The sequence below is a fragment of the Apteryx rowi genome, unplaced genomic scaffold (genome assembly GCF_003343035.1).
Source record: "Apteryx rowi isolate R43461 unplaced genomic scaffold, aptRow1 scaffold_542, whole genome shotgun sequence".
Taxonomy (NCBI): Eukaryota; Metazoa; Chordata; class Aves; order Apterygiformes; family Apterygidae; genus Apteryx; species Apteryx rowi.
In genome coordinates, this window is record NW_020450808.1 from 550,670 (window position 1) to 567,417 (window position 16,748).

Genomic DNA, 16,748 nt, shown 5'->3' on the forward strand with positions numbered 1-16,748 from the left:
TGTTCTAGTCAAAGCAAGCCAATTATTAAGATAAAGCAATTTTATTCAATAAAGGGATCGCAATAAGGTATCTGTATGTAGATCAGATTCAGAGAATATAGTGAGAGTGCTCCATTTTCAAGCATGAAGACTATCCACATAGTTGCTAGAAATAACCTGTTGTTTAAATGACCAGTATTTAAATGTTTTAATTATAGAAAACTACAACTTTGATTTGTAGGTTTTCACTCAGTATAATGCAAATATTAAAGTGGTTGATTTATATATCATGAAATACAAAACTTATAGTCGAAAAGCAAATGATCTGTCAACTTATGTTGCAGATTACTAAGTGCAATCACTAAAACATAACTTTGAAACATGTTTTGGGCCTCATTTTGATAAAATGTACAGTGCAGTAAACCAGGAGCCTTTTTCCTGAAACCAATGGATTTTTCCTGGTATAAAACTAATATATGAGATTAGAATAAATTGTTTTGTCTTTCGGTTTTGTTTGTTTTGGACTGAATATGGCTTATGACTAGGCATAAATTGCTCCCTCCTCATAAAGATTTGTCTAATATTAAGTATGAAGTGCTGTCATTAGTGTCATCCTCAGGAAAGAAAACATTTAATTATCATTGTGGACTGACAAAGTACATTTTTTCTAAAGAAAGGTCTCTTGTACCAAACTGATAAGAGATTTGAAATCACATTGGAGAGTTCTGGGAATATTTGCAAGTAGATGAAGATGTATTATCACATCTTAATGTCTTCAGTGAAGACTGTATTATTACTAACCATGAGAGAACTTTTGCATCCATCTCCTTTTTCTTCCAGATTGCTGTCAAAATGAGCAAAACGCCTTCAACCAGTTACTCAGTGAATCAGCCAAACTCCTCTGAGAGTGAACAGACTTTATCTACACGCCATTTCAATGTCACTGAACCCGTTGTGGCCAAACGGATCTGTTTCTACAAAAGTGGAGATCCTCAGTTTAATGGGATTAACATGGTCATTAATAATCGGTCTTACAAAACATTTGATGCCTTGCTTGATAGTTTATCCAAACGGGTCCCATTACCTTTTGGGGTGAGGAATATTAGTACACCAAAAGGGAGACACATCATCACCAATCTGGAGGATCTTGAAGATGGAAAATCTTATATTTGTTCCCATCAGAAGAAAATGAAACCCATCAACCTTGAACAGGCTAGGAAAAAGCCACTGCCTTGGCAGATCAGCAGGCCTGTCAGCGCTCGTCGCCGAGCTGTGCAGTTAGCAAAGGAGAGTGAAGATGGCTTTGGCCAGAGTGAAAGAAAAGTGACAACTCCTAAAAAGCTGCTTGTTTTCAAAAATGGTGATGTAAGACTCAGGCGCACCATAGCTCTGGGAAAGAAAAATACACAAACCTTTGAGGCCTTTCTGGATTATATGAGTGAATTAATGCAGTATCCAGTTGTGAAACTATACACCACTGATGGCAGAAAGGTGAGAATAAAGATGAGCATTGACAATTTTACCATGTTTCATTCTAGACTATTTTAATATAAAAAGGTTATTTGCTCCATTAGGAGATTGGGAGGCTGGCCTGGGTGTGAGGTCTGCTGTGCTCAATGTCAGCTGTTGCCTTTCTATGCTTGTTCCCCTTCAGAAAGGCTACTAGTTTGGAGGAGATGTAGATGAATCTTGGAACCAGGAGAGGCAAGTGAAGACATCGTGTTTCAAGTCATCATAAAAAGTCACTTTTCTTTTCCTTACTCAGGCCTTTTTCAGGCAAGCTCTCAATTATGTATTTTTGCCCATTTACACAGAAACTTCCCTTAACCTGAGTACTGTTTGTCTATGTTTTTCAATGTTTTAAGATACTAAAGGTAACAACTAATAGCACTAGATATTTTATCATTCTGCAAATGCAGGGCTTTTTGCCATTAATGAGTTGGAACTATGAGACTTTGTTATATCTTACAGTTTCTAAATTGTGGACCAAATTCTGTACCTCTAAACCCAAATGTTGCAGCAATAATAAGCCTGATTTTTCATCTTGTTCACTGTTTTATATAATTTTAGTTTACTTAGTGTTTTCTAATTCTGCATGTTGTTTAACCCCAGAGAAGTACTTGTGATTGATCCTGACAACAGGTATAGAGAATTCCATGCAGAATGTCTGCTCAGGGGAAATCTGCTGTGTTTACCCATTGAAACAGTGAAACAGTGACTTCTGTATTAGGTTGGGAAAGTGTCTGTATCACCTATAAGTCAGTGAAGTGCACTGTGCAAGCCACATCTTGCAACATATCTTGCATAAATTCATACATAAATTCAAAATCATGTTAGACAAGGCCCCTAATAACTTGATCTGAAGTTAGACCTGCTTTGAATGAAGGGCTAGACTGGATGACAACCAAGGGTCCTTTCCAACATAAGTTGTTCTGTGATTCTGTCTTTATTTCTCTCTCTCAGTAAATGTAAATAGACCAACTGTGCAAGTGCTGTAGTGTATTCTGAGCCTCCTCTTTCTTCCTCTAGGTGCTTGCTCATATGTATGCCTACCTCCAAATGCACATTCTTGTTTCATGGCTATGTACGGTCACTGCACAATGATGAAACAAAATTTTATATGCAAACACTTAAATTATGAGAGAATTGTGATCTGGATCCAAGTGTTGTTTCTTAAAATCTTTTTCTAATATATTTATGTAACAAGACATAACTTCCCAAAGATAGGAATTGCCTTACAGGAACTGAAAAATTAATTCTGTTCTGTGATACATATTTAATAGCCTGCTGCAAACTACTGTGGAGACTAAGAAGTAAAGATATTAAAGCATGAAAGGTATAAATCTCTTACATTATTACTTGTAGTTATTAAAGCAGAGAATATAATGTTACTTTTTTTTCCAGGTTCCTAATCTTCAGGCCCTGATATTGTGCTCCGGAGCTGTAGTCGCAGCGGGGAGAGAGCCTTTTAAACCAAGCAATTATGATCCTCTTGGGTATGCACGGCCTACTAAATTGCTTGGAATTGCAAATTGTGTATACCCGAAAGCAAATGCCAAGTCAGAGAGTGAAAATAGTAAGTTCTTTGAATTAATTTGTATTTTATTAATTGGTTTCTCTCTCTCAGTATAAGACATAAACTATGACAATCTTACTGGGATCAAGGGTACTCAAAAAGGCCAGTTGAAACTGTTTATTTTTGCTCAGACTACTCTATAGGCATAAAAAAGATCAAAGTGTTGATTTTCTTTTTAAAATTTAAGCTAAGTGCTCAGATGGTATGCATATTTTCTTTCACACTGACTTATTTAGAACATAGATACAAATCTTTAAATATATCTTATTTTAATGCAAGTGATTGTGATTGTTATTAATTTTTCTGCATCAGTGTTTGTAACAGCAGTGGCAAAAGAGAACCCACAGCTTACTTCAGAGAATAATGTAGCTCCTAACTGGCAGAATTTCTTGCTCAAATCTTTTGCACAGGGTTCAGATCTTACCTTAACAAATGAAAGTTTGACATGTCATTATCACGAGTTTTATTTTTTCCCGTAACTGCTCCACATAAACAGGAAAACCATTACAGCATTCATCCACTCACAAGGTCACCATGTTTTTGAATCTGCTCTTGCCTAAAAAGAGCATCATCCTTTCTTATATCCTCACGACTATGATGTATGTTTTTCAGATATGTTTGGGAAAAGATATGCAAATATACACTTTTCCTTTGACTACTCGTGGAGTTGTGTGACTGACAAGGGTCAGTGAGAATGGGAGGTGGTCAGTGGAAGATCAGGAATATCAGAAGTTGTTGGAGACAAAGCAAGGCTAGCTGAGGTTGAGAACAAAATGCTGCAGCAACAGAGCTTTAGGTCGTGTAGGACCTCCTGACATTAAAGCATCCTGTAGGGCAGAGGTACTGTCCAGGGCGAAACTTGCTTAACACAGAGGTACCTTGTGCTCTTGGTACAGCTGCATGCTGTACTGAACACTGTAATTATTTCTGTACTGAGACTTTCCGTGAGAATCTTTTCTGTGTCATGGAGCGCACTGCTATGTAAGACATAAGCTTCCATTTACTTGAAGGAGTTTCTTCCACATTTCTCCTAGTTTATTATGTCCCCATCAAACTATTCATTTTAGCTTTTGTCACCCTTCACGTTCTTTGCTTCACACAGCTTGTTTTGCTGGCTGTTTGCAGAACATAGCTAATGGGTAAAGAGAGAATAAATAGGATCATTTTGAGGAAAATGAAAATTCTACAGAAATAAAATTTCCCATCCAAATTTTGCTTTAAGTCAGAGATCCAGGCTTAAAATGATATAAAATGTGAGTAGCCAAGAATCTGATAAGTACCTTCTTTTAACTCTTAGTGAACAGCAATTACTGTAAGACAGAAAAAAAATAAGACCAAAAAACCCTGTTTGTGTTTTTAACTGGAGAAATTCAAAGTATCCTGTGTAAGAGACATTACAGATGATGTGAAAGCCTCAATTATCAAATTTCAGGGACTTGGTTCCTATTCCATCTCCTGGAGATAGAGAAAGTGAGATTTTTATTTGGGGAAATGAAAGGTCTGGTCTCTGCTAGAGGAGTTAGTCCAAACTTTTATTTCTGATTCAGTTATGGAAAAGCATATGTATGGGGAACTTGCAAGGCACTCCTTGTGAAATTCTAAACACCTGCCTGTAACAGTAATATGTTAGTCATGAAAGTCTTGACATGAAACCTTATGTGAATCACTTGAGCAAAGCATATGCTTAACTTCAAGCAATGTAGTTAAGTTAATATTAAATGTGATGAAATACCTTTCCATATTCCAAAACTTTATATAAAATGATGGCTCCTATATATTTATGTATCAGTAGCAGTTGTGGATAATGTCTCTGTGTGGATGTCCATGCACTGTTTCACTCAGAGAGGCAAAACTTCTTAGAAGACATCAAAATTTTATTTTTACCTCATGGTCTTTTAATCTCTCACATCTTCACTGACAACTGATAGAGATGAGATTTTTTTTTAAGAGCCAAAGGTGTTACAAAATAATCAAATCATATTTTAGGAGTATTTAATATGTATGCAAACGCATGATGGACCATCCCCAAAACTCATTTAAGTCAGTGGAAGTATTCTCATGGGCTTCACTGAGTTTTGGGCCATCCTCTAGAGTACTGTGGCATAAAATATATCTCAGAATTTCATGATTTAAATTCAGATTTCATAAGAAGTTCAAGTGCTTCAAGGTTGATTTCTTTATAGAAATTCATTACAGGAGTCTGCATCTGTATTCTTTATTATTACCCCATATATCAATAGTCAGTGACACTACTCATAGTAATGATTACTCGCATACTGAAGATTGTTGGACTAAGCCCAGAGAGATTTATTTTCGCCTTGATTGACACACCTTAGTGCTGACTGTCAGTACCAATAGGTATTGATTCATTAGTGATTGCTAAGGTATAGAGAAGATGTAAAGTTTTCAAGCTTTTAAGCTTGACTCCCAAACAAGCAAGGGCTTGTGCGTAGGTTTAAGGCAACCTCAGCTTCCATCTGAGTGTCAAATGAGAGCATTTAGCACTTTTTTAGGCTTTGGAGCGTTAAGGGAGACCATAGCTCTAGGATTAAAAAGGGCCTATTGCAAAATAAAATGAAATGGAACTGTAGTTCAATGTTGATACTTTATAAAAATATGGTTATATATCTCACTTAAACAACTTCTTAAAATGAATAGAAAAATTAGATATACTGTTCTTTTTATTCTAATACTCTGAAAAAAATAAACAAACTTTACTAAGTTCTTTTGTACTAATTTTTCTGCTTTCTTTTTTTCTTTTCCTTTGCTGCCTGTCTGCTATGTCACCATCTGGATCCTTATGCATGATATTTGTCTGCTCTGCTTTTCCTCTGCTGAATGAATTTGTGTTTTTTCAATGTTATTATTGGTAGTGGGAACTGAAATGGCCTCTAGCTCAAGATCTCAGATATTCTCAGTTTCCTCTGATAAAGGGTCTAGCAATGATAACAACTCAGATTCTTCCTATGCTCCTGACAATTATAAAGGTGTAGTAGGAGATCATTCACTTACTGGTGAAGATTTATCTGAAGATGACATTGAGAAATCTGTTCACCTTAATCAAGATGGCAGCATGACACTAGAAATGAAAGTTCGATTCAAAATTAAAGAGGAAGAAACGATAAAATGGACAACCACTGTCAGCCGTGCTGGCCTTTCTGATGACAAAAATATTCATATTTGCAATTCTGCAACAGGTGCAGAGGACTGTTTATCTAATGTAAATATATCAGCATGTATAAAACCAAAAGAGGCTCCATTTTTCGAGAGCTCCAAGAATGAAGTGGGAGTCTCACTGCAACAGTTCAATGCAGAAGTGTCAGACAAAGAATCAGAGTATGATTTAAAAACTGCTGATTATAGTACCTGTCAGACAAACACTTCTGCAGACCTAGATGTAAGTAATGTATCTGAGAATAAAACAAGACCTTGTTTTTACAGGCCTCCCACCCCTGGGCCAAGACGTGTTAGACAAAAGAAAGCAGTAGCTGAAAGTGTCACCTTGGTATCTGAGAAGGAGGTTCAGGAGAAGACAATAGGACAGTTTTCCTACAGTGAGGAAATACACGATGGTGAAAGCAAATCTGAGTATTGTATGGTTTCTCATTCAAGCAGGAAAAAAACAAGTATTAGCAATCCAAAGTTTAATGAAATGAGTGACAATGATTTATTAAAGCTTTCTTCAGAGAGTATGAAGAAAGAAGAAATGCTTTTTAAAGTAAGCCACAAAAGTCATGATTTAATAGAAACCTCAAATAGGAAGACATTAGATGTGCCTGATGGGGATGAATTGTTACAGAAAATATTAGAGAAATCAGTTGTAGAACAAGGTACATATAATAGTTTAGTAACAACCTCCAAAGCTAACATCAGCAGTTTCACACCATCATCAAAAATTTACCAGGGAACTAGGCCAGTTTCTGCAGACAATATCCATGAGCTGTGTGATCTTAAACAAATAAAAAGATCACATAGTTCTTTAATTAGCTATTCAGAATTATTTGAGTCAAAAAATGAAGAAAGAAAATGTAAAACTTCTGATTTATTATGTTTTTCTCAAGATTCAGTGCATTTAACCTGTCCCAGACATAGTCAGAAAAAGATGATGGTACCTCCATGTAGTAAAGGTCCCATTAAGAAAATAGATCCAACAACTGGATTCTTTCCTAATGTTCCTGAAAGTGAGAATCAAATCAGTGTCAGGACTGAATCTGTTATGGCAACACGCCCCACTAATGAAAGCCAGCCTGCATCTTCCCTCACCAAAAAGAAGAGAAAATCATTGTCTGACTTTCCAGAACAAGGTATACATGAAAATCAAAAAGCTAAAGAAGTCTTAGGGATAATTAAAAGTCAGGGAATGTATATCACAAGCAAAAACACAGAGAATTGCACAATACAGGCTACAGATAATTATTCTGAAATGCCTCAGAAAAAAGGAATGGAATTTTTTGTCAAAGATAGTGATGGATCTGTTAATTCAGACAAAAGCATATGTCCTGAAGATGAGTTTTATCCCCAGGTTTCAGTAGAACACCAACAAAATGGATTATCTAATAAGAAAACAAGAGCTAATAGGCGATTGACAAAATCAAAGTCAGGCAACAAAAATAGTTTGGTTTTGTCTGCAAAGCACAAAGATAATCTAATGATAGTTGATTCAAAAACTGAAACTGAACACGGGCAAGATACAGTGAATATTGAGAAAGAAGTCACACATCTCACAACTAATTCTTTTGAACAGACATCTAATCCATCAAAGATATCAAAGCCATTGTCAGAAGTGTCAAAGGATCATAACTTAGAAAGAGAAAAGGAGAATAATATTTTGGAAAATTTGTCATCAAAAAAAGCAAAAAAGCAAAAGAGGATTAAGAAGAATCTAAGTAAAACAGCAAGTAAGTTAAGTATGTCAGAGAGAGTCCTTACACTAAAGACTCTGAAACAGGAGGATTTTCAAGATGAGGTTGCTGAGCATTCACTTGAAAACTATGTTCAAACTTGGATGAAGAACTTGTTACCGAATGCTGTCTTACCCCCTATAAACAAAAAAGAAGGGAATGCAGAGAGTAGCAATGTCTGTCCTTTTCCTAAAGAAAATATTGATGCTTTTATCGGCAAAGAAACTAAATTTATCACAAATAAAGTGCATGTGACAAGAAAAAATACCCTGGTTGAACATAATCTAACCAAAAAAACATTAAAGCCTCTTTGTGAATTGGGAGCTATTGAAGAATCAGGAAAACATTCATGTGGAAGACAAACTGACTCTTTGATTAATGCTAATACAGCTATAATAGAAGAAGCCAAGTATTTACTACAGTCAGATTTCCATCATGGCACTAAGCTACAGATGTTTCATGAAACACATGACAAAGATAAAAAGAAGTCAGAAGATGATATTCAAGATACCAATCTGTATCAAAGAAAAAGTTCTGAAGCTGCTGTTCAAGTATATTCACCAGTTGTCAATGAGAAAATGGGAACTGATGTTCAGACTAACTGCATGTCTAGCAGGTTGCTGTGTGAATTGCAGTCAACTTTCTTTGGTCTCCAAAAAGAACACAGTGGATGTATAGGAAAAGCATGCAGTCTTTCAGATCTTTCTCCTTCGGTTTTTGGTTCTTCCTCCAATCTCCTTCTAGCTTGGCTACTTGTACTGAATCTGAGAGAGAGTTTGAGTAGCACAATCAAAGATGACATGCAAAAAACTACTTGTAGCTGTTCAGAAATATTTACACAGTCACCATTTCTGAAACAAACTACAGTCATAGAAAAAGTTGATGAATTGAAGGCTGCTGTCTCACATTTTGAACAATCAACAGAAAGTAACTTACTACAGTCTGGGAGGGACCTCAAAAACCAGTGCTCTACACATTGTCATGAAAATATGCCTAGATCTGAAAATCATAATGGTATACCTTTGCATGAAAATGAAAACTCAGTTGAATCCTGTTTTCCAAAGGACAGTATAAATTCTGAAGAAGCTCAAAAATTTGCTGGTGAATTAGAAAGTTGTTCTGATATACAGAAAGAGCTTTATATAGCAACAAAGACTTCAGATCTAAATGATTTCAGTGCTCCCAAAACACTGCTATATGGTAAATATACCAATACTAATTCAGATAGTTGTAGCCTTACATCAGTTCTAAAGTCACCTGAAAGAAATGAAGAAATGGCTGATAGCTCATTACAACAATCTCAAGATAAAAACACTGATGCATCACTTAATAATGAAGAGTCAGGAACTTCAGTAGAGTCTAACTCAACTGTTCCTAGTGTAACTTCTAATGACAAAAATTGTAATTTAGATCAGATTACTTCTGAGGTAGTAGGTGAAAAAAATATCAAACATGTTACTACCAATAAAAGCAAAGATGAGAAAGTTGGCCGAAAGTCAGCAGGTAATGATGAAAAGCCAAATAACCAACTTAGACAAGATTCTGACACCTCTACAGAATATGATTATGAGGATGATTCTGTACAGGAAGCAAAGAAAGACACAGAAACTCATGAGGAAACCTCTGAGAGGTTATCTACACCTTCTCCATTATCTTTTTGTTATGAATCTAAGCAAATTACAGAATGTGATATGAGTGAAGGAGAACAGAAATTACAAGTAGAAGAGCTGGAGAATAGAACATGTTCAGATATTTCTCGATTAAAAAAATGCTTCAAAAGTCCTGCTACATCTGACTGGTCAGATTACAGACCTGATAGTGACGAGAGTGATTATAACTTTAGAGCATCCAGTGATTTGACCAATGAAAGCGGGGAGGAAGTGGTACTTGAAAAACATTATAATACTGGCTATGTAAAAAGGACTATTGAACGACTTTATGGTAAGACAGAAGCTTCATTTAAGCCTAACTTTCACACAGGAGTTCCTTATAGGTCCAAAGTATTTCAAAAGGATACCGAAGAATTCCACTCTACAGTGTTGGAAAAAAAAGTTTATTTTTTTCAAGAACCTAGGTCTTGTTCTGCAGAGGAATTGTCACTTCCACTGCCATCACAAGAATTCCCAGAAACCATAAATAAAGATGACATTATATGGAGAAGAGAAAATATTTCTTTATCAGCAACACAACTTACTCTTAATGGGGAAGAGACAACTTATACTAATGACTGTTCAGGGGAATCTCCAAAGCAATGTTGTCAACCTAGTTTACATGCTAATGAAGATGTAGGAATATTGATTGATAAAGGCAAATGGATTCTTAAAGAAAATCATTTGATCAGAAGATCGCCGCCTGAAAGGATTGGAACGTATGGTAATTTGGATACAACATCAACAGACACAATGCTTGATACTAATAGCGAAGATGCTCCATACTCGCACTTTAGCAATCATCTGACTCGAGATCCAGTCCTCAAAGAAATCTCTTCTTCAGAACTTGAAGATATGGCTCAACCCTCTGAAAATGTTTGTAACTACTTCAATATACCTCATAATAGTGATTCAGACCCTTTTCTGGGTGACTTGAATACAAAAAGCAAACCTGGCCTCAATTGTAAAATCACCTCTCTTCCTGTAGGAAACGAAGAAAAGATCAACCAATCAGCAATGGTATGTTCTACTTCTAAATGTCTTTCCACAGAGGCTAATACCAGTTTTCCACCTGTTACATCTGTAGAATTTAGATTGCCTGATAACAAGGTGCATCCATTAAAACAGCCTTTAAATGATGAACCCATACAGTCTCAGCCAACTGATGTCAGTAACGCTAACAGAAGTGCTCTTCAGGAAGAAGATTCTTTGGATAAGCTCCATGCTATATGTGGCCAACATTGTCCAATATTGATGGCAATAGTAACACCAATTAATGAGGAACAGAGAGGATATGCCTACCAAAAGGCATCTGACCTTGAGAACCAGCTGGATCTGTGTTCATTGGCCAAGAGGAGTCAACATTTACCATGGTCAGGCAAAGAGTTAATAGAAGATGAAAATACTCATGTGACTATAAAGAATAGCTGTATCAGTAAGATTGCCAATAATATTTTCAATAGGTTTTATGCTAATAACATGTTAGATTACATAAGTAACTTTGGGGTTCTTATGTCTTCAACCCCGAAAGACAGAAGCCATTTAGGGAAGTTACATGTTATAGAGAATGTGAATGTAAATCCTGTGGAGATCAGCAATTGTCAAAATAGTATATCCAAACATACACTCAGTGATGTAGCAGTAGGCACAAATAGTGAACTACCAGATACAAAACAAAAAATATGCCAAAGCTTAAGAATAAATCTAATTCATATTGTTGAAGAAAAATTGTCTCCCTTGTTGACAGATCCAGCAGAAACCCATCATTCTGAAATATTCTTGAAGTGTGAAACTTCTTTAAATAGCATTGAACATAATGCCTCTGAAATTCTGAAAAATGAAAATGCCTTGCCTACAGGAGAAGATGAAGAAGATATTTTCTTCTGTGCCATGGACAATGGAAACAGCAAAGAAAAGAAAGATATGTAGTAAAGGTCTTGAGAGCTCTATAACATTACATTGATGAGAACATCTTCAGAAAAAAATTAATCACAAAGCAAACTCCTGACCACACCCAAACAGAACTCCCAGTGCAAAGACAACTCAGGCCTAGATAAATACTAATTACAATTTTATATCAATGTTAAAATACAGATAATTACTTATAATTTTTGTAGGAACCAGTGAAGGATAAAAGCCATTCTTCTAATTTTTTGTTAAAAAAAAAAGTTTTCCTCAGAAATGTTATTTACTTAAAGATATTCAGTAATGTTCCAACCATCTTTTTCACAGAGAAACAGCTACTGCTTGTTAGAACAGACGGCTGAAATTTGAAATACCTGCCTAAGTTCTAAGTTCCTGTATTTCACGACCTTTGAGAAAGAGTTTGAGAATTATCTTTCAGTATAACTGCTTTGTCCAGAAAAAATCAACTGAGATGTTTAATTTGAAATGAAAAGTAGAAAATACTATTCAAATGCAGTACTACAATGAAAGGCAGCAAATAGTAGTCACGTTAATTTTATATAGATTAACATTATCGACCAGCTATTTCAGTCTTTAAAGGCCAAATTCAGAATAATTAGGTGAGTAAAGTGATCTTTCAGGCTATATATAGGTCACCCATACCCCAAATGAGATTGCTTCTTTTACCCAGAGGATACTAGAAAAGGAGCGTATTTATTTCTGCTGGGATTCCATAGTAACTGAGGAGGGAGACTGTGTCAGTGGACTTCCTGACTGCTCTTGCCATATTCCCTTCTGAGGCAGCACAGCTTACTCTTAAAACCATTTTACATACACTATATGTTTTAATTCAGTGTGTTCTTTTCAACCTCTGTACTATAAAGGTCATCCGAGTTCTTTTTGTTTTTTTGTAAATATGTTGTATTAAGACAATCTTAGAGCTATTATTTATTAAGTTTCAGGATCTTTCGATCTGTTTACAGCATATTTTCATATCCTGTGTGTGTAGTGTACATTGTATACAGCTTACAGTTTTCAGTAAATTATTTTAAATATAAAAATGGAAAATATTTAATGTATATTGTGATTAGCATGAGTATTTCAGTTTTGTGGCTACGTTTTAATCCCTAATACTGCACATTACCTTACTTCACTGTCACTCGAGTCAGAGATGCCTCTGAAGAAGTAAGGTGCTATTGTTCAGTTACAGTATGAGAATTTGGCCAATCTGTACTCTTGGAGGCTGTGCCTAGAGTAAATGGCATGTACATGCTGTGAGAAACCCTGGATTGTGGTACTTCAGTTATCCAGATTGGGGGCCTAATCAAAGCCTACCAAAACTCCCTTGTGGCCTATATGTCTTGATTGCCTCCCTGAGGAAACCAAGGCACACCAAGGGAAGTAGAAGTGGGATCTGGAGCAAAGGGGCTTTGCAGTACAGCTAGGAAACCTGGAAGCACGCTTCGTTTCTCCTTAAGAGTTCAATGGCAGCTGTATGTCCTCATAAATAACTGATAAGTTTCTGTTGTTTGAAGCAGTGTTATATTCTATGTAATAAACTATCACTACAACCCTAAAACAACATTGTGATATTGGCTAATATATTATGCACCAACTGTGTGATTATCAGACTATACTGGCCATGTCTCTGATGTTCTTCCACCAATCTCCACATTCTTTAGTGTCCTTCAATGGTGTTTTATGAGTGCTCCAAATGAAGAGCCTCAATGGTATTTTTTCATCTGTTTACATGGCAATTCAGAAATAAAACCTATGTTTGAAAATGAAACTTGAAATTGTGTAGTAATAGGATTCAACTAAATGCTGTATAGCATTTTGTGTACTAGGCTTCTAGGCCCTAAATAAAGCATAAATGTTAGTATTATTGGGAAAACTGATAAGCAAATTAACAGTTAGGTATATGCCTCCATCACTTACAGTCTTTTTGATGGATTCATAGCACCCAGTTGACTTTAGTTTATTCAGACCTTAAAAGTCCTTAACTGGATGCTTATTGCAGGGATACTGAGCAAACTGAAACTCAAAAAGTGAGATGTGAGGTACTGCCATTGGTTAGAATCAGCAAAGACCACAGCAAGGGGTGAAATAACTCTTCTATTCATTGAAGGATCTGCTCTCGATTTCAATGTGACCTATGTAAACTCCAAGAGAAGGAATAAAATGGTCGGCTCAGAGCAGGACAAAAGGTTAAGTGAGATGTTTCAAAGATCCCTAGGGTCCATCAGGTTTATAAATTCATTAATGGTTCAGGGAAGATACAGAATACTGAGCGGCTGAGATATACAGAGCAAAGAAAATCAGTTTCATTAGGTAAGACTGGAGAATACTGAAGAGAGGACCTCACAAAGCTGGTAACTAGAAGAACATACTGATCAGCAGAAGGAAAAACACCATGAGGAGTAATTTGAACTACTTATGTATTTTCCTTAATTCTGTAAATTAACCGAGAATCTTTCTGAACTACACAATATAAAATATACTTGAAAGTGACAAGCATATTGAATAATGTGTAAGGGCAAGTTAGAAACAGATTCAGCAAGCACTTAAAGGTTTTATATAGAGTGATGAAATACCCTTCTTCTAGAAGGAATTCAGTTTTTTCTTGCCAGTATTAAAAAAGAAATAGCCAACACAGCATATAGACCACAATCCCAGGAAGGGACTTTCAGTTTATCTAGTTCAGCCTCTTGCCAGAAGACATTCACATAAATATGTAAGTCATGCTGTTTTTTTGACTAAATCTTATATTAAAACTTGTTCAGTTACAGTCATTACTACTTACAGTGGAAAGATGTTCTAAAGCCTGAGTCCTTCTTCTGTTTTCTATCTTAATTTTTTTCTAATTTCTATCCTAATTCTAGTCATTAGTTTATATTCATGCGTCCCAAAGCCATCACTGTCATTTACTTAAATATACCTTTTTCTCCATGCTGTCTGTAAACAGCAATCGGATATTCTTCCTACTTTTTCTCCTACATAAGACATTCTCTTCATTTCCCCTAATCATGATGGTTTCCTTTCTCTGGACCTATTCAGTTTCAAGTAATCTTTTTTTCAATATGGGTAACAAGAACTTTATGCAGCATTTCAGATAATGTCTTTCTAGACTCTTGGACACTGACAGTAAAATTTCTCTTCTTAAAAACAGCTCTCCTAGTACATCTTACAGTCACATTGATGCATCATATCAGTGATCCCCTCCTTCTGTGATCAACAGAAATATATACAGTTGCTTCTCCTTCTCTGTTTTTTTGTGAGTGAAAAAATTCCTTGCTCATAGCATTAACTCTTGATATTAATTTTTAAATGCATTTAAATTAAATTTTTATTTTTTTTAATGGTGCTATATATTGTCCCTTTTCTTCTACTCTGGATTTTCTGATCCTCTTACGTTTTGATAATTCTTAGCAACTATATTACAGAAATTTTCTACTTTATGCAGTATATAGGTGAAAATATGAAATCCAGATCAATCCCAACACTGATTCCTGAGAAACTTACTAGTACCCCTATAAATTAATACCTCTCATTTAAAAACAAACTGCTATAATTTCCCATCTAGCTGGTTATTCTGTCACTCTACAGCTCTTACAGTAATCAGCTCCTCCATTTTAACTACTAATTTCTCATATCATGCTCAAATAGATTAGAACTGCTGTACTTTCCCTGCGTACAAAGATGAGTTATCATCTTAATGGCGGACCTCAGGTACTTGAACAATGCCAATCCAGATACCTTGTGCTGTGCATCTTCGGCAAACTGACGCCAGAAATTTTTGTTTTTTGGTTACCTGTGTATACCTGGAGAGAAGTATCCATTCACTCAAATGTGTTCAAAAACTTTGCATACTATTGTTTTGGAGTAAAATACATGGGTTTTTATTTGCACTTTTCATCCCATTTGTGATTTTCTGTTTTAAATTTCCCATCCTTTTCAGCAATCCTGACATTTCCCAAACACTGTATATCACCATTCTTATTAAAAAACTGAGGTAGAGTTTTTACTTTATTGTAAGGGCATACCTGGTTTGTCTTCTCATATTCAGTGCATAGTATGCATAGTCCTTTGCTTATTCTTCTTTAATGTATATGGTTAAATAACCTTTCACTATTTTGTTTTTATTTCCTTTGCTAGATCTTGCTTTTCAGTTCAATTGACTTCATTAATCTTTTCCTTTAGTTTTTCAAAATTTGCTGGTTTTAAATCAAAGGTTTAGTTTAAGTTGCTTTTCCATGTCCTACTTTTTAACTTAACTGAATCAATTTATGATTGGTTATTCCAGGGATATTTTGTACATTTTCTCATTCTAAAGTATCTTCACTGCTCATCAAATCTAATCCTAAAATAGAGTCTCCTCTAGTGATTATTTCAGGAAGAAATCTACTGACTTCGGCAAGTAGGAATAACTGCTTTCTACCATTATTATTAGGATTTTTTCTCCAATCTGTGTAAGTTAGGCCCTCACATAATGGTAAACTTCTTGGTACTGACTTTCACTGTCTGCCTTTCAGCTATCTTATTCCAAAGTAAATTTGATCCAAACACATTCTGTTTCATCCATGTTGTTCATGTGTATATTTGCTGATAAAATTTACTAGCTTTCCTGACAGCTACCTACATGCATTATCTTTTGATAGCCATACTCCAGGTGTGATTGCTATTTAATAATTTTATTGTTATCTCTGAAAATTCAGATTTATGTTTTGCACCAGTAATTCTAGCTTATTTATTTTAGTGGCCAAGTTCATTGCATTAACATACAAGATTTCACTTGTTATTCAGGGAAATCATCTCATTTTCTTATATAAATTAGATACCGAACTTTCATTTACTGCATATCTTGATTACTGCCCTCTTCAATATTACAGCTTTCTTTCATTTTACTGTTCAACATCCTGTGTTATTCATTACTATATCTCCATTTATCATATTTTCTGCTTTCTGTGCATTAAAACTGCCTGTGGAGATCGTACTAGTCCCAACAAATTTCTTCCTCATTTCTTATTTTGAATACTTTTTACCATGTATGCCAGCCATTATGGTATATCCACAGTTTCTCTGTCAAGAAGAATCCATTTTCCATGGGTGCATTCCAAGATCCCAGACCTGTATTCATATCATTAGTCAATGAGTCATCAGTTGATCTTCATTATCTTGTTTTGCCTTGACTTTTTATTTTAAGACCTAAAGAATTTTATTTACCTTTCTTTGAGCATC

At 35.4% G+C, this 16,748-nt stretch overlaps 1 protein-coding gene across 1 annotated transcript; it reads left to right on the forward strand.

Moving 5' to 3' along the window:
- The first annotated feature begins 831 nt into the window (after positions 1 to 831).
- On the forward strand, positions 832 to 11,739 carry RP1 (RP1, axonemal microtubule associated). Its single transcript, XM_026081315.1, has 6 exons — positions 832 to 1,470; positions 2,884 to 3,055; positions 5,929 to 6,885; positions 7,117 to 7,656; positions 7,909 to 11,040; positions 11,723 to 11,739. Exons 1-6 carry the CDS (start codon positions 832 to 834, stop codon positions 11,737 to 11,739), a joined length of 5,457 nt encoding a protein of 1,818 aa, XP_025937100.1.
- The last annotated feature ends 5,009 nt before the right edge of the window (positions 11,740 to 16,748 follow it).